Below are 16,106 nucleotides of genomic sequence, written 5' to 3'. Positions count from 1 at the left end.
CCCTTCTAGTTTGATCTCAAGGTCAGACACCCAACTCTGAAGTGGATGGTAAGCACACTTCCTTTAATCATAAGTCTTTCTAACATGCCACTGATTTTACTAGAATAACACCATTATTTTTTGTATAAGTAGGAAGAAAAGAATCATGCCAATAAAATTATGATATGATGCTTTAATATTTCATATAATTTTTATTTTCATTTAGTTATTTTAGATTTATTTAGGACTATAGATACTGATTTTCATCATTTATTAATTTTGTATATACACACATGCACACATACATACTATATATGTGTAATAAATTATGTGAGGCATCTGTAAAACTTCATATTCTAAGTCTGGCTTTCGTGAATCATTTTTATCTCAGAGCCATGGGCTATCCTGCTGTGTGCCGTCAAGAGCTTTGGGAAAGCAGAACTTCTCAGACAAGTGCTCTGCCATGGTCTCTGGAGTTGTCTTTCTAGCCAGCGTCATCCCTTTTGCAAGACTTGATGCAAATGATATCTTGATCTCACTAAACATTTTAGGCAGTGACAAGTCACTTGGTGACAGTGAGTAGAAGGTGCTATAGTTAAGGCAAATTGATGAATGTTAAAATTTGAAAAGAAGCGTGTGTCCAAAAATTGATGTAATATACTAAAAGGTTTTTTTCTTATTATTGTTTTGTTTTGTTTTGTATTATCCTGCCATATCCAGAATGCTTAGTTTCTGGAAGATTGTCCGCTTCTTACTTTTTTTCTCATTTGATTCTTTTTAAAGCCTCTTTTAGGGCACAAATGTCCAATTTACATTTGCTCTGTTGTATTATATATTTCTATGGATGTTGTAACAAATGACCACCACCTTAGTGACTTAAAACAACACTGATTTATTATCCTACACCACTGTCATTCAGGAAGTCTGAATTGGGTCTTACTGGCTGAAAAGCAAGGTGTCCAAGGGCCTGCATTCCTTTCTGGAGACTCTGGGGGAGATTCCATTTTTCATGCCCTTTCTGGACTTTAAAGGCTGCCCAGATTCCTTGGCTCATGGTCTCTTTCTCTACCCTCAAAGTCAGCAATATTGAACTAAGACCTCTTCCTGCTATGATTTGGTTTTCTTCTGTGCCTCCACTTCCATTTATTAAGGACCCTTGTTATTATATTGGATCCACCTAGATAATCCAAAATAATCACCCAATTTCAGTGTCAGCTGATTAGCACCCTTCATGGTATCTGCAACATTAATTCCTCTTTGCCAGGTAACCTAACATATTCACAGGGTCTAGGAATTAGGATGTAGACATATGGGGGCCATTGTTCTGTCTACCACATCCATGTTCCCTGTATTTTTTTTTTCTTTTTTAATTGTGGTAAGCTTTTACAGGTGAGGTCAAGAGCAAGGCAAGCATCAGTGAGAACCTTTATCCTGGAGACAAAGATAAACCACCAAATAATTTCAACTGGGAAAATAATGTGATCTGCTTTACACTTTAAAATATCCAGATACATGAAGCCAGGGCTTACCAGCACAAATCTGAAAGACTCTAATGGGGGAGTCAGTTGGTTTCTGCTGGCAGCCTGTCATCAGTGGGGCACCGCTTCATCCCCAGGTAGCCGGTGCACCTGGACTCACATGCTGTTAGAGGTGATTTTTCTCCTCTGGTTGTCTATTGTATTTCCAGTTTATCATTGTACTTAGTTGGAGGAGCAGGGGAGACAAGGCTGTTAGGGTGATTGGACTGAAAGGGCCCTGGATTTTCTTTCCATGCTACTTACTAGATCCTGCCTCCTCCAAGAATTTGGCTTCTTGTGTTATTTGTATTTCCTTTTCTTTTTCATACACACATGTAAACTGTTCATGTAGTAGCGGAGGAAGATCCTCTTGTTCTCTTTGGAGAAATTCCAGTATTATAGGTTCATAGAAAATCTGAGAATTGCTCATGTACCATGTCCTAGTTATGTGTTGTCTTCCCTTCCCTTTGACTAGAACTCTGCTAGCTTCTTACATATTTTGGTCCCTTATCTGTCCCTCCGTAGGGCAGGGACATGTTAAGGTAACTCATACCCTACCCCTCCGCCAGAGTAAAATGCCTACTAAAGACCACCAACACCACAGAAACAATTGCCTGACACTACAGGTACCAGGGACAATACAATAAGAAACAGTCTTATTAGTAGGTAGCTGGCTTTTCACTGCAGATAAATAAAAGGCAACCAAATAGCCTGCCTGTACCTTGTGAAAGTATTGGTGAGAAGTTAGTGTATAGTTTCCAAAATGAACTTGACTAGGAATTAAGCTCCTATGTCTTCTTTTTATGGTTATGGTAGGCTTAGAGTTGATTTAAAGGAAATTTCATTAGGTCCCATTAATGTCAATCACACTGTAAATTAAAAAATAATTTTTATAAGTTGGGAAATAATTGGATAAAGAAATAAACATAGAGAATTTTAAATGGGTGTGGGTTTGTATTCATCTTAAAAGCAAACTCTTGGAAACAGAGAGACTCTCCATGCCGCCCTCTGTTTTTTTTTTTTTTTTTTTTGCCTAATTACCAAATAGATCCACTTTGCTGGAATTGCTTTTAAGGAAATAGTCTTGTAGAGAAACAGGTCTGTTGGAATATTTAAATGGAATTCATCCTAAGGGTGAGATTGTAGTCCATGGTGTCTCCTCAATCTCTTTTATATAGGACCTACTTCCAAGTTCATTGTGGCTCTGTGAAATAGAATTGTTGACGGTAGCCAGAAAAAAGAAAAGACAAGAAATGTAAAGACCTCTCTGTCTCACTACAGTTTTGCTTTGTTTTCTTTTTCTTTTTGTTCTTTTAAACAAAGTAACTTAAATCTAACTGGAGTACCTTCTAGCTTCTGATGGTGAGCCCTCCAAAATAAGTTTGGTTCTGGCAGTCAGCATTCTTAATTTTTTCAAACTTGGTAACCCACTTACAGTCCAGACCCACTTTCCAATTGAAAGCCTGAAAGCCTGGCAGCCGAGTCTTGCGATGCTACCTCCTGAAAATAAAGATGCTGTGGTTTTTTTCTATTGCTGTTTACGTTGTATTTTGTGATCCTTTCTGTGAGATCAGCCTGATTCCCTACCATTTTGATTTCCTTGAATTTAAAGCCAAAACTTAAACAATATGGTAAGAGTATTGTTAGTAGAGGATGCTGCAGTGTCAAGAATCTTTAACATAGGATCAAGTATATGGATTTGCCAAAGAGACGGTATAAGTCAACAATTGGTCATTGAAGAATTGTGGTGACTTTTACCGTGCTTTGCTTAAGATACATACAGAGTTTTCCGTCTTTGTTCCATGAAGTCTGGCATCCTTCCCAAGTGAGCTGTCTTATCACTAGATGCTATACCACTCCAAATGGTGTTGATGCTAAGAACAAGTAGAAATGTCCGCTACAGGTCTTTATACTGGTGAGCTAGACCTTAAGTGTGGGCTCAAGTAAAAAGTACTGTCTTTTTAAATGTATCTTTGTAGGCCACTAAAAGCTTACCTTTCAAAATTAACAATACCATTTGTTTTAAGGAAAGCTTCTAATTTTTATTTTTTTATATTATGATACATAACTAATTAAAATATTGGTTTTTTTCATAAATTACCTGTGTAGTAAAAGTGATGGGAATGTGTTTTTATTTATTTGTTTTTATTTATTAGTATGGCATGCAGCTGTACCAGAATTACATGCATCCATATCAAGGTAGAAGTGGCTGCAGTTCTCAGAGTATATCACCCATGGTAAGGACCATATTTATTAATCTATATATTTTATATTTACATCATATTAATTTGCAATAATAGTGCATTATAAGTGTACATTACAGTACATTTACATTCTTTTGGTCAAGTAAAGTATTCTTTGACACCATCCTAACATGTTATTGAATTATTTATTCTTGGATTTCACATGATTGCAGCCTGTGTGATCAGATCACAGCAGTAGAGTATTGTGAAGTATTCGATTAAAATAGATAATGTTATATATATTTTTTTAATATTTATTCATGATAGTCAGAGAGAGAGAAAGAGAGGGAGAGAGGCAGAGACACAGGCAGAGGGAGAAGCAGGCTCCATGCACCGGGAGCCCGACGTGGGACTCGATCCCGGGTCTCTAGGATCATGCCCTGGGCCAAAGGCAGGCGCCAAACTGCTGTGCCACCCAGGGATCCCGATAATGCTATATATTAAAGAAAATTTGTAAATATTTGAAAGAGTTATGTGAATCTTTGTGTCATTACAACATTTGAAATTTAATTTTGATATGATTTTTAGAGTAACTTCCTTGGGATTGTAGGTGTTTCCTTTGATTGTGGGTTTATTTATTTATTTTAATATTAATTCTGGAATTTTCGTAGCCTCGTATAAAACTGTTTGGAATTTTAAAAGCTGCACTATACACGGGTGAGCTCTTTTGCATTCTGGGTTTCTAACAATAAAATGTTTTAAGGTCTGGGTCCTAGAAAAGCAAACTGCTCTTCAGGAAGCCCAAAAACTGCAAGCCAAAATATAGGTTGCACATTAAGTCTAACACCACTTCTCAGATTCATACTAAATGCAACTTGAATATTTATTTGCAGATACACACAGACATATCTTTTCCCTTCTTTAGGATCTAATTTTAATTTATTGTGAATTAACACAAGAAATGTATTTATGAACTTAAAAGTTTATGTTCTGTTATTTTTGCTCTTGCTCCTTAATATTGAGTCTATTAGGAGTTTGGGTGTATGCGTCTGTGTTGCAAATCAGCTGACGTGCTGCATTTCCACTTAGGTTAAAAACATGCTCCTCATGGCTGTGACCAAGGAAGGCGATTTCCCCACATGTAATGTAGCAGATGAAATGCTCAGTTCTAGGAATGAGGCATGAAATAATGTTGATTACAAAGTCTGATAGACTAATATGGAAAAAATAACTCCAATTCTGTAGTTATGTTGCTTTATGTTATGGAAGAGTAACTTTTCATCTTTGTATCATATTACTTTTAAGCCCTAAAATAAGAAACTAAAGACTGGAAAGAATTTTTATAAAAGCAATTGCTTTAGGTGAGTTTTTTATAATTTGTCAGCTTACCTTTATCTTTCAATCCACATGTATATAAAGAATAATGGATTTTATTATCTTAATCCTTTTCTAAATCCTTCTAAATTTCTCTTAGAGTCTAATGTTATTAGGATGAGCATGTTAATAGTAGCCATACATTTGGAGGCAGTTGTCTAGAGTTCTCTTAATCATAGGAAAAAAATTGTCATAAACAAAGTACTTTCTAGTCTCATCACTGTCATTAGCATATGAGCATGGTATTATCCTTGCCACTTTCCACTGAAAGTGGTCCTATTGTTGATCAATATCATGGTGTTGGTTAGTGTAACTGCTCGTTCAACACCATGTATAGGGAAAGACACTTGAGTGAATCTGGATGGAAGTAGGGATTTTGTAGGGGGCCTGTGTAGTGAGGACCTGGCTGTCCGGTATGGCAGTTGTCAAGATCAAACAGAACAGCACTTGAGAATTATATCTCCACTCTTCTTAACTTACATGAAGGAAACTGAGATGTTTTGGGAGGTGTTTGTGTTTACTTTGATGTCTACACAGAATCCCACCTTTCTAGGTTATCACGGAAGAATCAGTGACCTATATAATGGATGCCAGTGCTCCTCAACTGCCTCTGCTGGTTTTCTTCCAACCACTATCTTCAGTGAGAATCATAGAAAACTGAGTATACTTTAGTTATATTTTTAAAGGAACAATATTCGTAACTCCTCCAGGGATACATTTTGAGAAGGGAAAGAAGAAAAAAAGTTTTTCCCTTACCATATTGCACATCATAGTTAGGCACAGCACATCATGGCCACCCCTATCTGCCTTTGAAATAAGAATCATAAACAGATATTTCAGGAAGCCAAATATCTGGTCCTTTTCAGCACAAAGGATTGTCTGTTAGGATGGCTGGGATGACTAGAGCATTGGGATGTGGAAAACTGCACTTTCTTCCTGTACCTCCTACTCTGTGGTACATAAAAAACCTTAGAGAGGGTCTGCGACTGCTTTTACCATAAGCTACCTGTGTGACCTTGGTTCAGTCACAGGTAAAACAAGTGCAGTGTAAAACAAGGTGGACAGTTGCTTACATCCGGGAATTGATTACATCTCTAAAGTCCTGTGACTCTGTATGAAGCAGATATCAGGAACTCCTGTGCCCTCTTGCTAAGGACTGTGCTGCAGGCTTATCTACATCTTTCCAATAGGGTGACAGAGAGTGTGTGGCTACTAGTCATCACCAACCTAAACTGCCGGGAAAACATTTTTATGTCCAAAGCTCACTAGGAGTGACTGGATCTGATCTCATAGTGTGGCTTGGATAATCCAAGGTGTAGCCAGACCTCTTCTTTCTTGAAAAAAGAGATGTGTTATTAAAATCATGGACCCTTTTTCAGGGCTTGCCCTGTTTATTCCACCAGAAGAAAGAGCTAGAAAAAGGGACCAATATTTGAGAAATACACTGATTCTGAATGTTATCAACATCACTTTCTTACGTGAAAGAAATTGAGCTGAAAATGACCTTTTGAGTTCAAGTCAGATTCTGCTTCACTTCTATTTCTTTGTCCACCAAAGGTAAACTATTAATTTTTCATCCACCACCTGCTATTCAATAGAAAACATTTGCTATATTCCCGTGTTTTCCCTAGTGTTGTTAATGTAGCAAATGAAAATATTTATTTGTACTATAGACTCCCTACTAATGTCAAGTAATTAGGGAACACGGGAACTTGTTTTACATTCTATCCTGTTGTAGGAAAACAAAAACAAAAACAACTGGCTATGTTTATTTTTCTTTCCTAACAGTGTTTTTGTGTTATCAGGACCTTGTGATTAGAGCACCCATCTTGGCATGTGAAGTAGAGATATTATAAGGATAAAGCTATCATTATGATTGAGATTAGTTACTCTGTGGTTTGGGCAGGTGGAGGCTTTTCATTAATGTCGGCAAAGCAGAAGTGTACCCGACTGGTCTACAGCCCGGCACAGAAGATCATGGGGTGAGAAGGGCAAACTAAGGTGTGACAGCAGATAGAGATTACAGAGACAGCATCTGTCTGGAAAGAGCAGCTGTCAGTTACAAAGGCTTCTGTAACAAATGAAAGATTGCATGCCGGATCGCTAGAAATAAAGATGAACCGTAATAAGATTGTGGACCACTACAGCAGGGTTTGAAGAGGAAATAGCAAATGCTAACGATGGAGGACGTATGATGCAGTGATAAGTGAGCCCCTGATTTTTTGCATAGACAAGGTTTTCTTTCAAGCGTACATTTGACTACAGGGTTTTAGACCAAGCTAGGAAGGGCTGAAACCACGTGGAGAGCTGTAAAACAGTCTTAAGCTGTGAGTCTCCAGGGGCACACTGGCTCTTCCTTTACCATTAGAACTCCATTTTTTTGTTTCGCTCCCCTGTTAATGAGTAGAGAGTAAGTGTTGAACATTGTCCATGCTGTTTTTGAATGTTTTTTTTTTTTTTTCCTTTGGGAGAGTGCTAATTCTTACAAACTGACTGAGGCTCTTGACGGGAGATTTGAAAATGTTTTCTTTTTTAGGATGCATGACTGGGAATGGCACTCTTTTTTAAAAGATGCTTGCAAAGCAGAGCCCTAAACAAAAAAATAAAGTCTAGGTTTGGATATATTCACCTTCAGAGAAGACAAAAAGTAATGGCAAAGGGAAGACTGTATTACCTGTCTAAATTATCTTTGTTTGGTGATGTCAGTTCTTTTTCTATCAGATTTATTTTTGTAGCTCTCAGTTTTTCTTTTTTTTTTTTTTTTAAGATTGTACTTATTTATTCATGAGAGACACAGAAAGAGAGAGAGAGAGTTAGAGAGGTAGAGACACAGGCAGAGGGAGAAGCAGGCTCCATGCAGGGAGCCTGACGTGGGACTCCATCCCAGGTCTCCAGGATCATGCCCTGGGCTGAAGGTGGCACTAAACCGCTGAGCCACCCAGGCTGCCCAGCTCTCAGTTTTTCCATGTGTGTCCTCACAAGATGAAAAGAATACTCAGATTATTAGATCATAGAATTTTTAATATTATGGAATTAGCAGAGTCATTATTTCACTAAATTTTCTTTTTTTTAAAAAAGGATTTATTTGTTCAAGAGAGAGGGAGAGAGAGAATGCATACACATGCATATGTGCATGAGCTGGGGGAGGGGCAGGGGGAATCTTAAGCAGCCCCCCCCCACTCCGTGGATTGTGGAGCCCCCACACAGGGCTTCATCTCACAAACCTGACTTCATGACTTGAGCTGAAATCAAGAGTCGGAGCTCAGCTGACTGAGCCACCCAGGCACCCGTAAATTATATTGTCTAAGTAAGATGAACATTGATGTGATACAGTTTTAAAATACATACTGTAGTTTGTTCCATTATGAAATATGAATACTATTTCTTAAGTGATGTAAGTCAATCTGTTAAAGCTTTTGTCTGTCTTGAGTCTTATGAAACAGCTGCTTCATCAGTAAATAGAGTTGACATTTTTTAAAAATTGTATTTATTTATTTGAGAGAGAGAGAGATAAAGAGTAAGAGAGCATGAGTGGGGGCAAGGGAGAGGGAGAAGCAGACTCCCCGCTGAGCAAGAACCTGACATTGGGGCTCCATCCCAGGACCTGAGCAGAAGGCAGATGCTTAACCAATTGAGCCACCCAGGTGCCCCCACAGTTGACATTTAAATGATAATGGATGAATCGCAATCATAGTAGAGACTAGTTCAGAAGTGGTGGGTCTTTTATCCACAGGAAGAGTTATTTCTTTCTAATTTGGCGTGTTCCCATTTTACTAGAGAATATGAAAAGATAGGGTTCTTCTAAGAGAAAGACATACTAACTTTGAAAGCTTTTAGTCTCTTTTCTCAACCACTTAATTCAATGACCTTGACAAATAACTATGTAACTTATTTAACCAAAATATTTCATAGCACCTTTTTTATCTTAAATATGTACTTTTGATTTTTTAAATTTCCTGCCAGCCACCTTTGGAATCACATTCTATAGTGGAAATGCATTGCCAGCAGAACACTAAGAGATAATTTTCAAAGACATTTTCATAGTAAAAACATGTGTTTTTTTTTCCAGAGAAGTATATCAGAGAATTCTCTCGTAGCAATGGACTTCTCAGGACAGAAAAGCAGAGTTATAGAAAATCCCACAGAAGCCCTTTCAGTTGCTGTTGAAGAAGGACTCGCTTGGAGGGTACAAATAACTTCACATTCTTCAAAATATTTATTTATTTTTATTTATTTTTTTTTTATGAACAAAATATTTATGATATGAGTTTGTCTCACCCCAAAAATTAAAATTTGCTTCCCCTTTCTTTGTGCAGAAAAAAGGATGTTTACGCCTGGCCACCCACGGTAGCCCAACTGCCTCTTCCCAAAGCTCTGCCACAAACATGGGTATGTCAGTGCCTGTTCACGGGGACTGGATGTCTGGATGGATGGGCACTTTGGTATGGTGACTGGGTGGCTCTGGTGGAAAGTATATGTAATTAAATTGTGAGCATTTCAAACAGAGTTCTGTATTCCTCCACTTTATTTCTTCAGCCATCCACCGGTCCCAGCCATGGTTTCACCACAAAATTTCTAGAGAAGAAGCTCAGCGATTGATTATTCAGCAAGGACTTGTGGATGGGTAAGTTTGATTTTGAATGGTAGTGATTTTGAGTTCTTTTAGAATCAGTAATTATTTAGTTAATACACATAGTTTTGACTTTAGCTTATGATAACGGAAGTGACTTTGTTCTATATGGGAGCTTACCATTGTATCCTAGCAATACCTACATAATACCTATTACATCCTGTGTGCTTAGTAGTTGTGCATAAACGAACAGATAACTGAATAGGACACTCTGCTGTTAACCAAAAATCACTAATATTGCCCATTCTGTGCCAATGGTAGTATCTCAGCTAAAACTGAACTTGTTTTGAGGTATCCACATTTTGATTTGAACATGTGATTCCAAAGTGTAGTTTGTGTCATGGCATAATCTTACATGTTCTGTATAGTTTTAAGTTTGATACAGAGTGCATTCAGTTTAAAACTTTTATGTATATTTTGACTGCTTGCTTTTTTTCTCTCTTACATTCCTATGTTCTCTAAATTTTAACAGCTTAAAGTAGTGTAACTATGAAGAGTACTTGAGTGTTTCTCTGTCATCTTTTAGTGCGGTACCATCGGAGATATAAGAGAAATGTCAATTGTTTTATGAAATATTTACAATCTAAAGAATTTTCTTTTTCTCCAATTACTCAGTATTTCAAATACTTCCTATAATACTGGCTAAATTCACTTTTCAAATGCAGTACAAATCAAGGAGGTTGTATTGAGGTTTGGATGAGAAATGAAACCAGCATCAATTTAAACAAGTGGTGATGGGATCTTTTATCTTCAAGGGTTGGCTTAAGATGATGACAAGATTTCAAGGTGATTTAATACTGACATTTGGATAAAAATGCATCTTCACATGGAAGATTATTAATAGCAAGTCAGCATTTCACTAGACTCTAAATAAGAGAAGATTTTAATATACTTCTCTATGTGGAGCATAGTCTTTTTAGATATAAATTTGAACAATCAGCAGAATTACAATCTGATGAGACCAAGAAAAATAAATCACAAAGAATCGTTAAAATGTTTTGGAGGAGTATAATCTCCCTACTCTCAGAGCCTGGTTTTTATAAATAGAATAAAATAATTGCATAAAGGATGGTAACATCTTTATTTTTTTTAATTTTTTAATAAAAAATTTGAGGAGGGGGACAAGATCCTTTGGAAAGATGTGATGATGCCAGGCAGTCCACTAGATGGTGGTGGTGATCCGCTCGGGAATGGGGAGGGAATTACAGCTTGCCTTACCAGTGAAACTCCCTTTTGTCCCATCTCCCAGTGATGTAATGTAGGAATCTCACACGGTACAAATGAAATGAATAATCTCATCAGACATCTGTGATGGCTCAAATTCGGCTGCCTCTTTGCCCAGGCACAGTGAGATTAGTATTGGAGTCACCAGGAGGGATCGTTTGCACAATCTGTTTGCCAACAATTAACACAAAGCTGGTTTTGCACTCTATTGCCAGTAAATAAGAATCCACGCCTGGCAGCGTTTTTCCCTTAGGCCATCAGGCCATGTCTTATTTTGCTAGCCTGACATTATAGAGGGTTTTCTGCTTCATTCTTCAAGATTAAAATATATATTGTTTGGGGGTTTCTTTTACTTAAAATATTGTACTCAAACATTTAATAGGTGATTTCAGGATTGATTTTGTCGAATATATTCATTTCTCATTTTCTACTGGGTATGTAACAGGAACCAGAATCAAAAGAAAAAGGAGGATCGGTGTTGAAGAGGGAATTTTCTCTTTTCAGGGACTAACATAACCCAGAAGTTAAAGTAATGATATGCTCATGCCCCCCATTCTCTGCAGAAATGTGTTACATGTGAATACCCAATTCTCCAATGGAAAAAAAAAATAGCACTAATTATTGATGTCAGCATAGCATTATATTTCCTTATTCTGAGCGAACAGTCTGACAAATGGGCTGTTTATTTATTTTATTAAAATTTAATTAGCACTGATGACAGTTGTATAAGATTATATTATACCATATTGTTTACCATGTTGGACAATCCCATCATTGAATACACAATAAAGGGAAACTGTGGCTGCATTTATAAATATTTCCTGGATTTATTACATGCTATATTTTTTCTGAAATACATGAGTAAATATAGAAACATATATTGAAATTCCTTCTCTCTCTTTAGAGTTTTCTTGGTACGGGATAGTCAGAGTAACCCCAAAACTTTCGTACTGTCAATGAGTCATGGACAAAAAATAAAGCATTTTCAAATTATACCAGTAAGTAATTTGTGATTTCACATTCTTGTATTAGAGATGATCTTAATGCATAAGCTTTGGGAAACTTTGGTTTTCTTTGGATCTTTTATTAAATATAACTGGGGTGATTGTGCTTTGACTAGACTTCAGTTTGGCAGAAACGGTTTTATGAGCCTGAATTAATATAAGAAATACAGGAATTGTAAAAATTCAATTTCCCTTTTTCCATGAAATATGATTTACCAATATTGTATAGACCCCATGCCACCTATTGTTAAAAGGCCACTAAAGATACTTTCTGAATTCTACTACCAGTTCTTTAAAAACCATTATTTCAAACGCTGTCTTTTTTTTTTTAACAAATGACCTAAAATATTCAGTGAGAGACATTTTTTTAAAGATTTTATTTATGTATTTGAAAGAGAATGAGCAAGTGAGAGAGCAAGCACGAGCAGAGGGAGAAGCTGAGCAAGAAGCCTATCGCTGGGCTGGATCCCAGGACTCTGGGATCACAACCCGAGCCAAAGGCAGATGTTTACCAACTGAGCCACCCAGGCAACCCCTTTTCTCTTTTCTTATCCCAAACATGTTTTTTGTTGTTGTTGTTGTTTTTGTGGTTTTGTTTTTAATCATGGATATATACACAGGTGCTGCAGAACTGGAGAATATTTAAACTATTCTGAGCACATTTCAAAAATTTCTGTAATTCTGTTCCTGGCTAACGCAATGTGCTTTGGGATATCTGTTGCTTCTGCTGATGCTCTGTGTATGTGCACATGTGTGTGTGCATGTGATCTGTATATCGGAACCAGGTAGTGTGGAATAGAGATTCAGCCTACTTTCAGTTATATAAGATTGTGAAGTTGTTAGAGTTTCCTTTTGAATGGCCTCTTTTTGGAATTACCCAAAGTCCCTATGAAGTATCTTCCCGACCTCACTGAGTCTGTAAATAATGTCCCTGGGTGAGTATGAGTTGTTTAATGTCATAAGACCTCACTGACAAGAAAAACTTTTAAAAAACAAGAAGCTGTCATCCATTAACATAATGTTTGATTGCATCAGGATCAATTTACTGGTAGAAATTATATGACTGTTTGTTTCTAATATACTAAGAGGCTGTTAGATAAGACAGCATTCAAATATGGAAATTAATTTCTGTGGGAGCATTAAAATCTTTTGTTTACTTTTATACTGAATAGTGCAGATTTCTCACTGTTGATTCATAGTGTCATATTATTCTAACCACAGAACGTTTGGAGAATTTGAGGTAAAGAAAGTAGAGCCACACTAGGGTATGAATGACATTTCTTCTGTATACAAGTGAAGTTACAGAAAAGAAATGCACACATCATAGCATTCTTTTCCATCATCCTTTGGTTTCATCCACTTGTCCACTTTAGTGTATGAAGACACATCAGGCAATAGAATATGATGGTCCTTGTGGGTTGTTTGTCCTTCTTAACAGTTTGTTGTTCTCCTTCCTATAGGTGGAAGATGATGGTGAACTCTTCCACACCCTGGATGATGGCCACACGAGATTTACAGATCTAATCCAGCTGGTGGAGTTCTATCAACTCAATAAGGGTGTTCTTCCTTGCAAGTTGAAACATTATTGTGCTAGGATTGCTCTTTAGCCAAACCAGAAGTGACTTGTTCAACTGTTGAAGAAAAAGGACTCATGACAAAAAAAAAAAAAAAAAAGAAAGAAAAAGAAAAAAAGGAAAGGAAAAGAAAGACCACAAACAAGGGAGGAAACGTTGCCATGGTGAAAAGAATCTATTTCACCTACGAGTTACAAAAAATAGCTTGTGCATTGCAGATAAGCAAAGATTTGGATTGACATTACATTCATCATCTAAAATTCATTAGTTAAAATTAAACCTCAGAAAAAATGATTTGGTGTGTTCTTGTGTGATTTTACATGACTATAGTATTTTCGTCAACTATGCATATAAAACATCTCTCTATCCTCATATATTACAGTAGCATTTGAATTCTCAAACACAAAATATGAAAAAAAAAACTTGAGGGTTCAGGATGAATTATTTGCAGACTAAATTTCAATTACACTACTCTTTTTGTAACTTAAAAAGAATGATAAAAACTTGAGGCTATCCATTGAAAAAGCTACCCAGAACTTGTTAATAGGACTAAAAGGTATTTTGAATTCTATATTTTCTCAATTTATTGTAACCTTAAAATCCATATTTTTGAGTATCAGCTTAAAATTATTTTGAAATATGTTGGTTTTTTTCAGGATGACTGTTATTAGGTTCTTAAATTATTAACTATACTAAAATATTTACACTGGTATTATAACTATTAGTGGCACATTACTAATTGCATTTTATTTCATTCATTTAAAGACTACCTGGAACTATCTTTTCAAAGAAAATGATCAAAATATAGAGGGGATTTATATAATTTGCACATGCCTTCTTATGGCCTGTGATCTATGACAGTTGTCACCTTAATTTTTCACATTGACCCCCTGCTGTAACTTTCAGATTCTTTAGATCCTTTCATTACTCAATCATAAACCTGATCAAAATTGGTGAGATCAAAGATTCAAAATTATAAAGTTCCTAACAGGCAAATTTGTGCTATTCTCTTTGCCTAACCACTTTTCAGTTTCTTACCTTAGCAACATCAATTTGGAAACCAAAGATTTTAAAAACTCAAAATGCTTGCCTCCTTTCCGCTGAGACCATCTCAGAAGTTTTTGTTGGGATACTGTAACTCTTTTTATCCTACTTTTTGTGGGATGGCTATTCATTGTTCAAGAAAAGAGAAGAAAAACATCAAATTAAAATCATTCAAAATATGCCCATTTCCTCTAATTGGTCCTATAACAACACTGTGGGAAAGTTAGGGAGATTTAAAAAAAAAAAAACATTTCAAAAATGCATACTTTGGTTTTCCATAGAGGTTATACATTTTTGGCAACAAAGCATCTGAAAACATGAAGTGCTAATAAACCAGTTATTACTGAAAAAATATTGGTGGAATGTAAGCAATATTCAGTTCACTTTCAGCCAAGGCAAACCTAATTCTTGAAACACTGAAACTTAGAACATAAATTTGATGTTATAAAATATACATCCGGTATCCACGAGGGCTTGGAAGACACACAGGACCTCCATCTACATGGGAGGGCGCAAGGTAAACACACCGACCCTTTCAACCTTCAGAATAGCCCTGAGTATTTCTGACTTATTTCCAATTTATAAAAGTAGTTTGTGTTTTGAATTGAAATGCATTTTCTCATTTTGCACTCAGTTTAAATTGACAATATCAGAGAATGTCATATTTTAAATACTAGGCTCATAAATTGACCAATCGGTGCTGTCTTCGTTATTTGTGTCTCTGACTTCATTCACAATCTAAATTTATTATTGTGGAGACCAGATGTTGTATGTAATTGCTTACTTTGATCTTAAAGCATGAGTCAAGCAAAATTACTGAGGGAAGGTAGACATTATCCTTCATGATTCTTTCTGATAAATAGGGTTTTGAATGTGTATGTTTGTGTGTACATGTGTATAAGTCTAATATGAAATTAAATCTGAAAATATCAGACACATTCAAAGTTAGTACAGTATTAAAATGGATTTCCAAGAAAAATGTGAATTATCTTTGGATTATTTTTCATTTGATTTACCAAGTTCTACTATCTTGTACCATTTTGGATTAGGATTAGGTCATATCAGCTCTATTTTCTTCTTTTATCTTTTCATATATTGGAATTAGTATGCTTCACTCTCCTAGAAAGAAACTCTGCAGATTGTCTGGTCTATGTTTTATTTCCTTATGTGGAAGAATTAAGTAATTATTTTGAAAACACACAGGAAACCTGATCAAACAAGATGAAAAATTTTAGGAGCGTTTTGATTCAGAATAAGTGCTTGTTTCACGTGTATAATGGTGTAATCTCTGACTGATCTGAGGACATTAGATGGAGATTTTTGTGTCGATTTGTTTTAGGATGGTCAACAGCAGTGCATCAGTATCCCACACGGTGCCTAGCTTCTCATCACCAGCAATGCCAACTCTTTGTGGTAGTTGTATTATGACAATGACATTAGACTATTCCCTGGATTATGAATTCTCTGAAAAGGAAAGTTTGTCCTTGGTAGTGGTTACAACTTGGTGCTTTGAGGTGACATCTCTGTTTAAAAAAGTCCTCTCTATTGCCAGGCAATGGTTAAATTTTCTCGTGCCT

At 36.3% G+C, this 16,106-nt stretch overlaps 1 protein-coding gene across 2 annotated transcripts in view; it reads left to right on the top strand.

Moving 5' to 3' along the window:
- Positions 1 to 13,779, top strand: part of GRB14 (growth factor receptor bound protein 14) — a 114,737-nt gene extending 100,958 nt beyond the window's left edge. For both annotated transcript variants that reach the window (XM_041722219.1, XM_041722220.1), the window contains 6 exons: positions 3,653 to 3,733; positions 9,123 to 9,239; positions 9,370 to 9,442; positions 9,590 to 9,677; positions 11,812 to 11,905; positions 13,372 to 13,779. In XM_041722219.1, the coding sequence (XP_041578153.1) occupies positions 3,653 to 3,733; positions 9,123 to 9,239; positions 9,370 to 9,442; positions 9,590 to 9,677; positions 11,812 to 11,905; positions 13,372 to 13,518 (600 nt within the window). In that variant the 3' untranslated portion in view covers positions 13,519 to 13,779. The remainder of the gene's footprint in view (positions 1 to 3,652; positions 3,734 to 9,122; positions 9,240 to 9,369; positions 9,443 to 9,589; positions 9,678 to 11,811; positions 11,906 to 13,371) is intronic.
- Positions 13,780 to 16,106: the final 2,327 nt, after the last annotated feature.

The sequence above is a fragment of the Vulpes lagopus genome, chromosome 11, assembly GCF_018345385.1.
Source record: "Vulpes lagopus strain Blue_001 chromosome 11, ASM1834538v1, whole genome shotgun sequence".
Classification (NCBI taxonomy): Eukaryota; Metazoa; Chordata; class Mammalia; order Carnivora; family Canidae; genus Vulpes; species Vulpes lagopus.
This window is presented reverse-complemented; position numbering and strand designations above follow the sequence as displayed.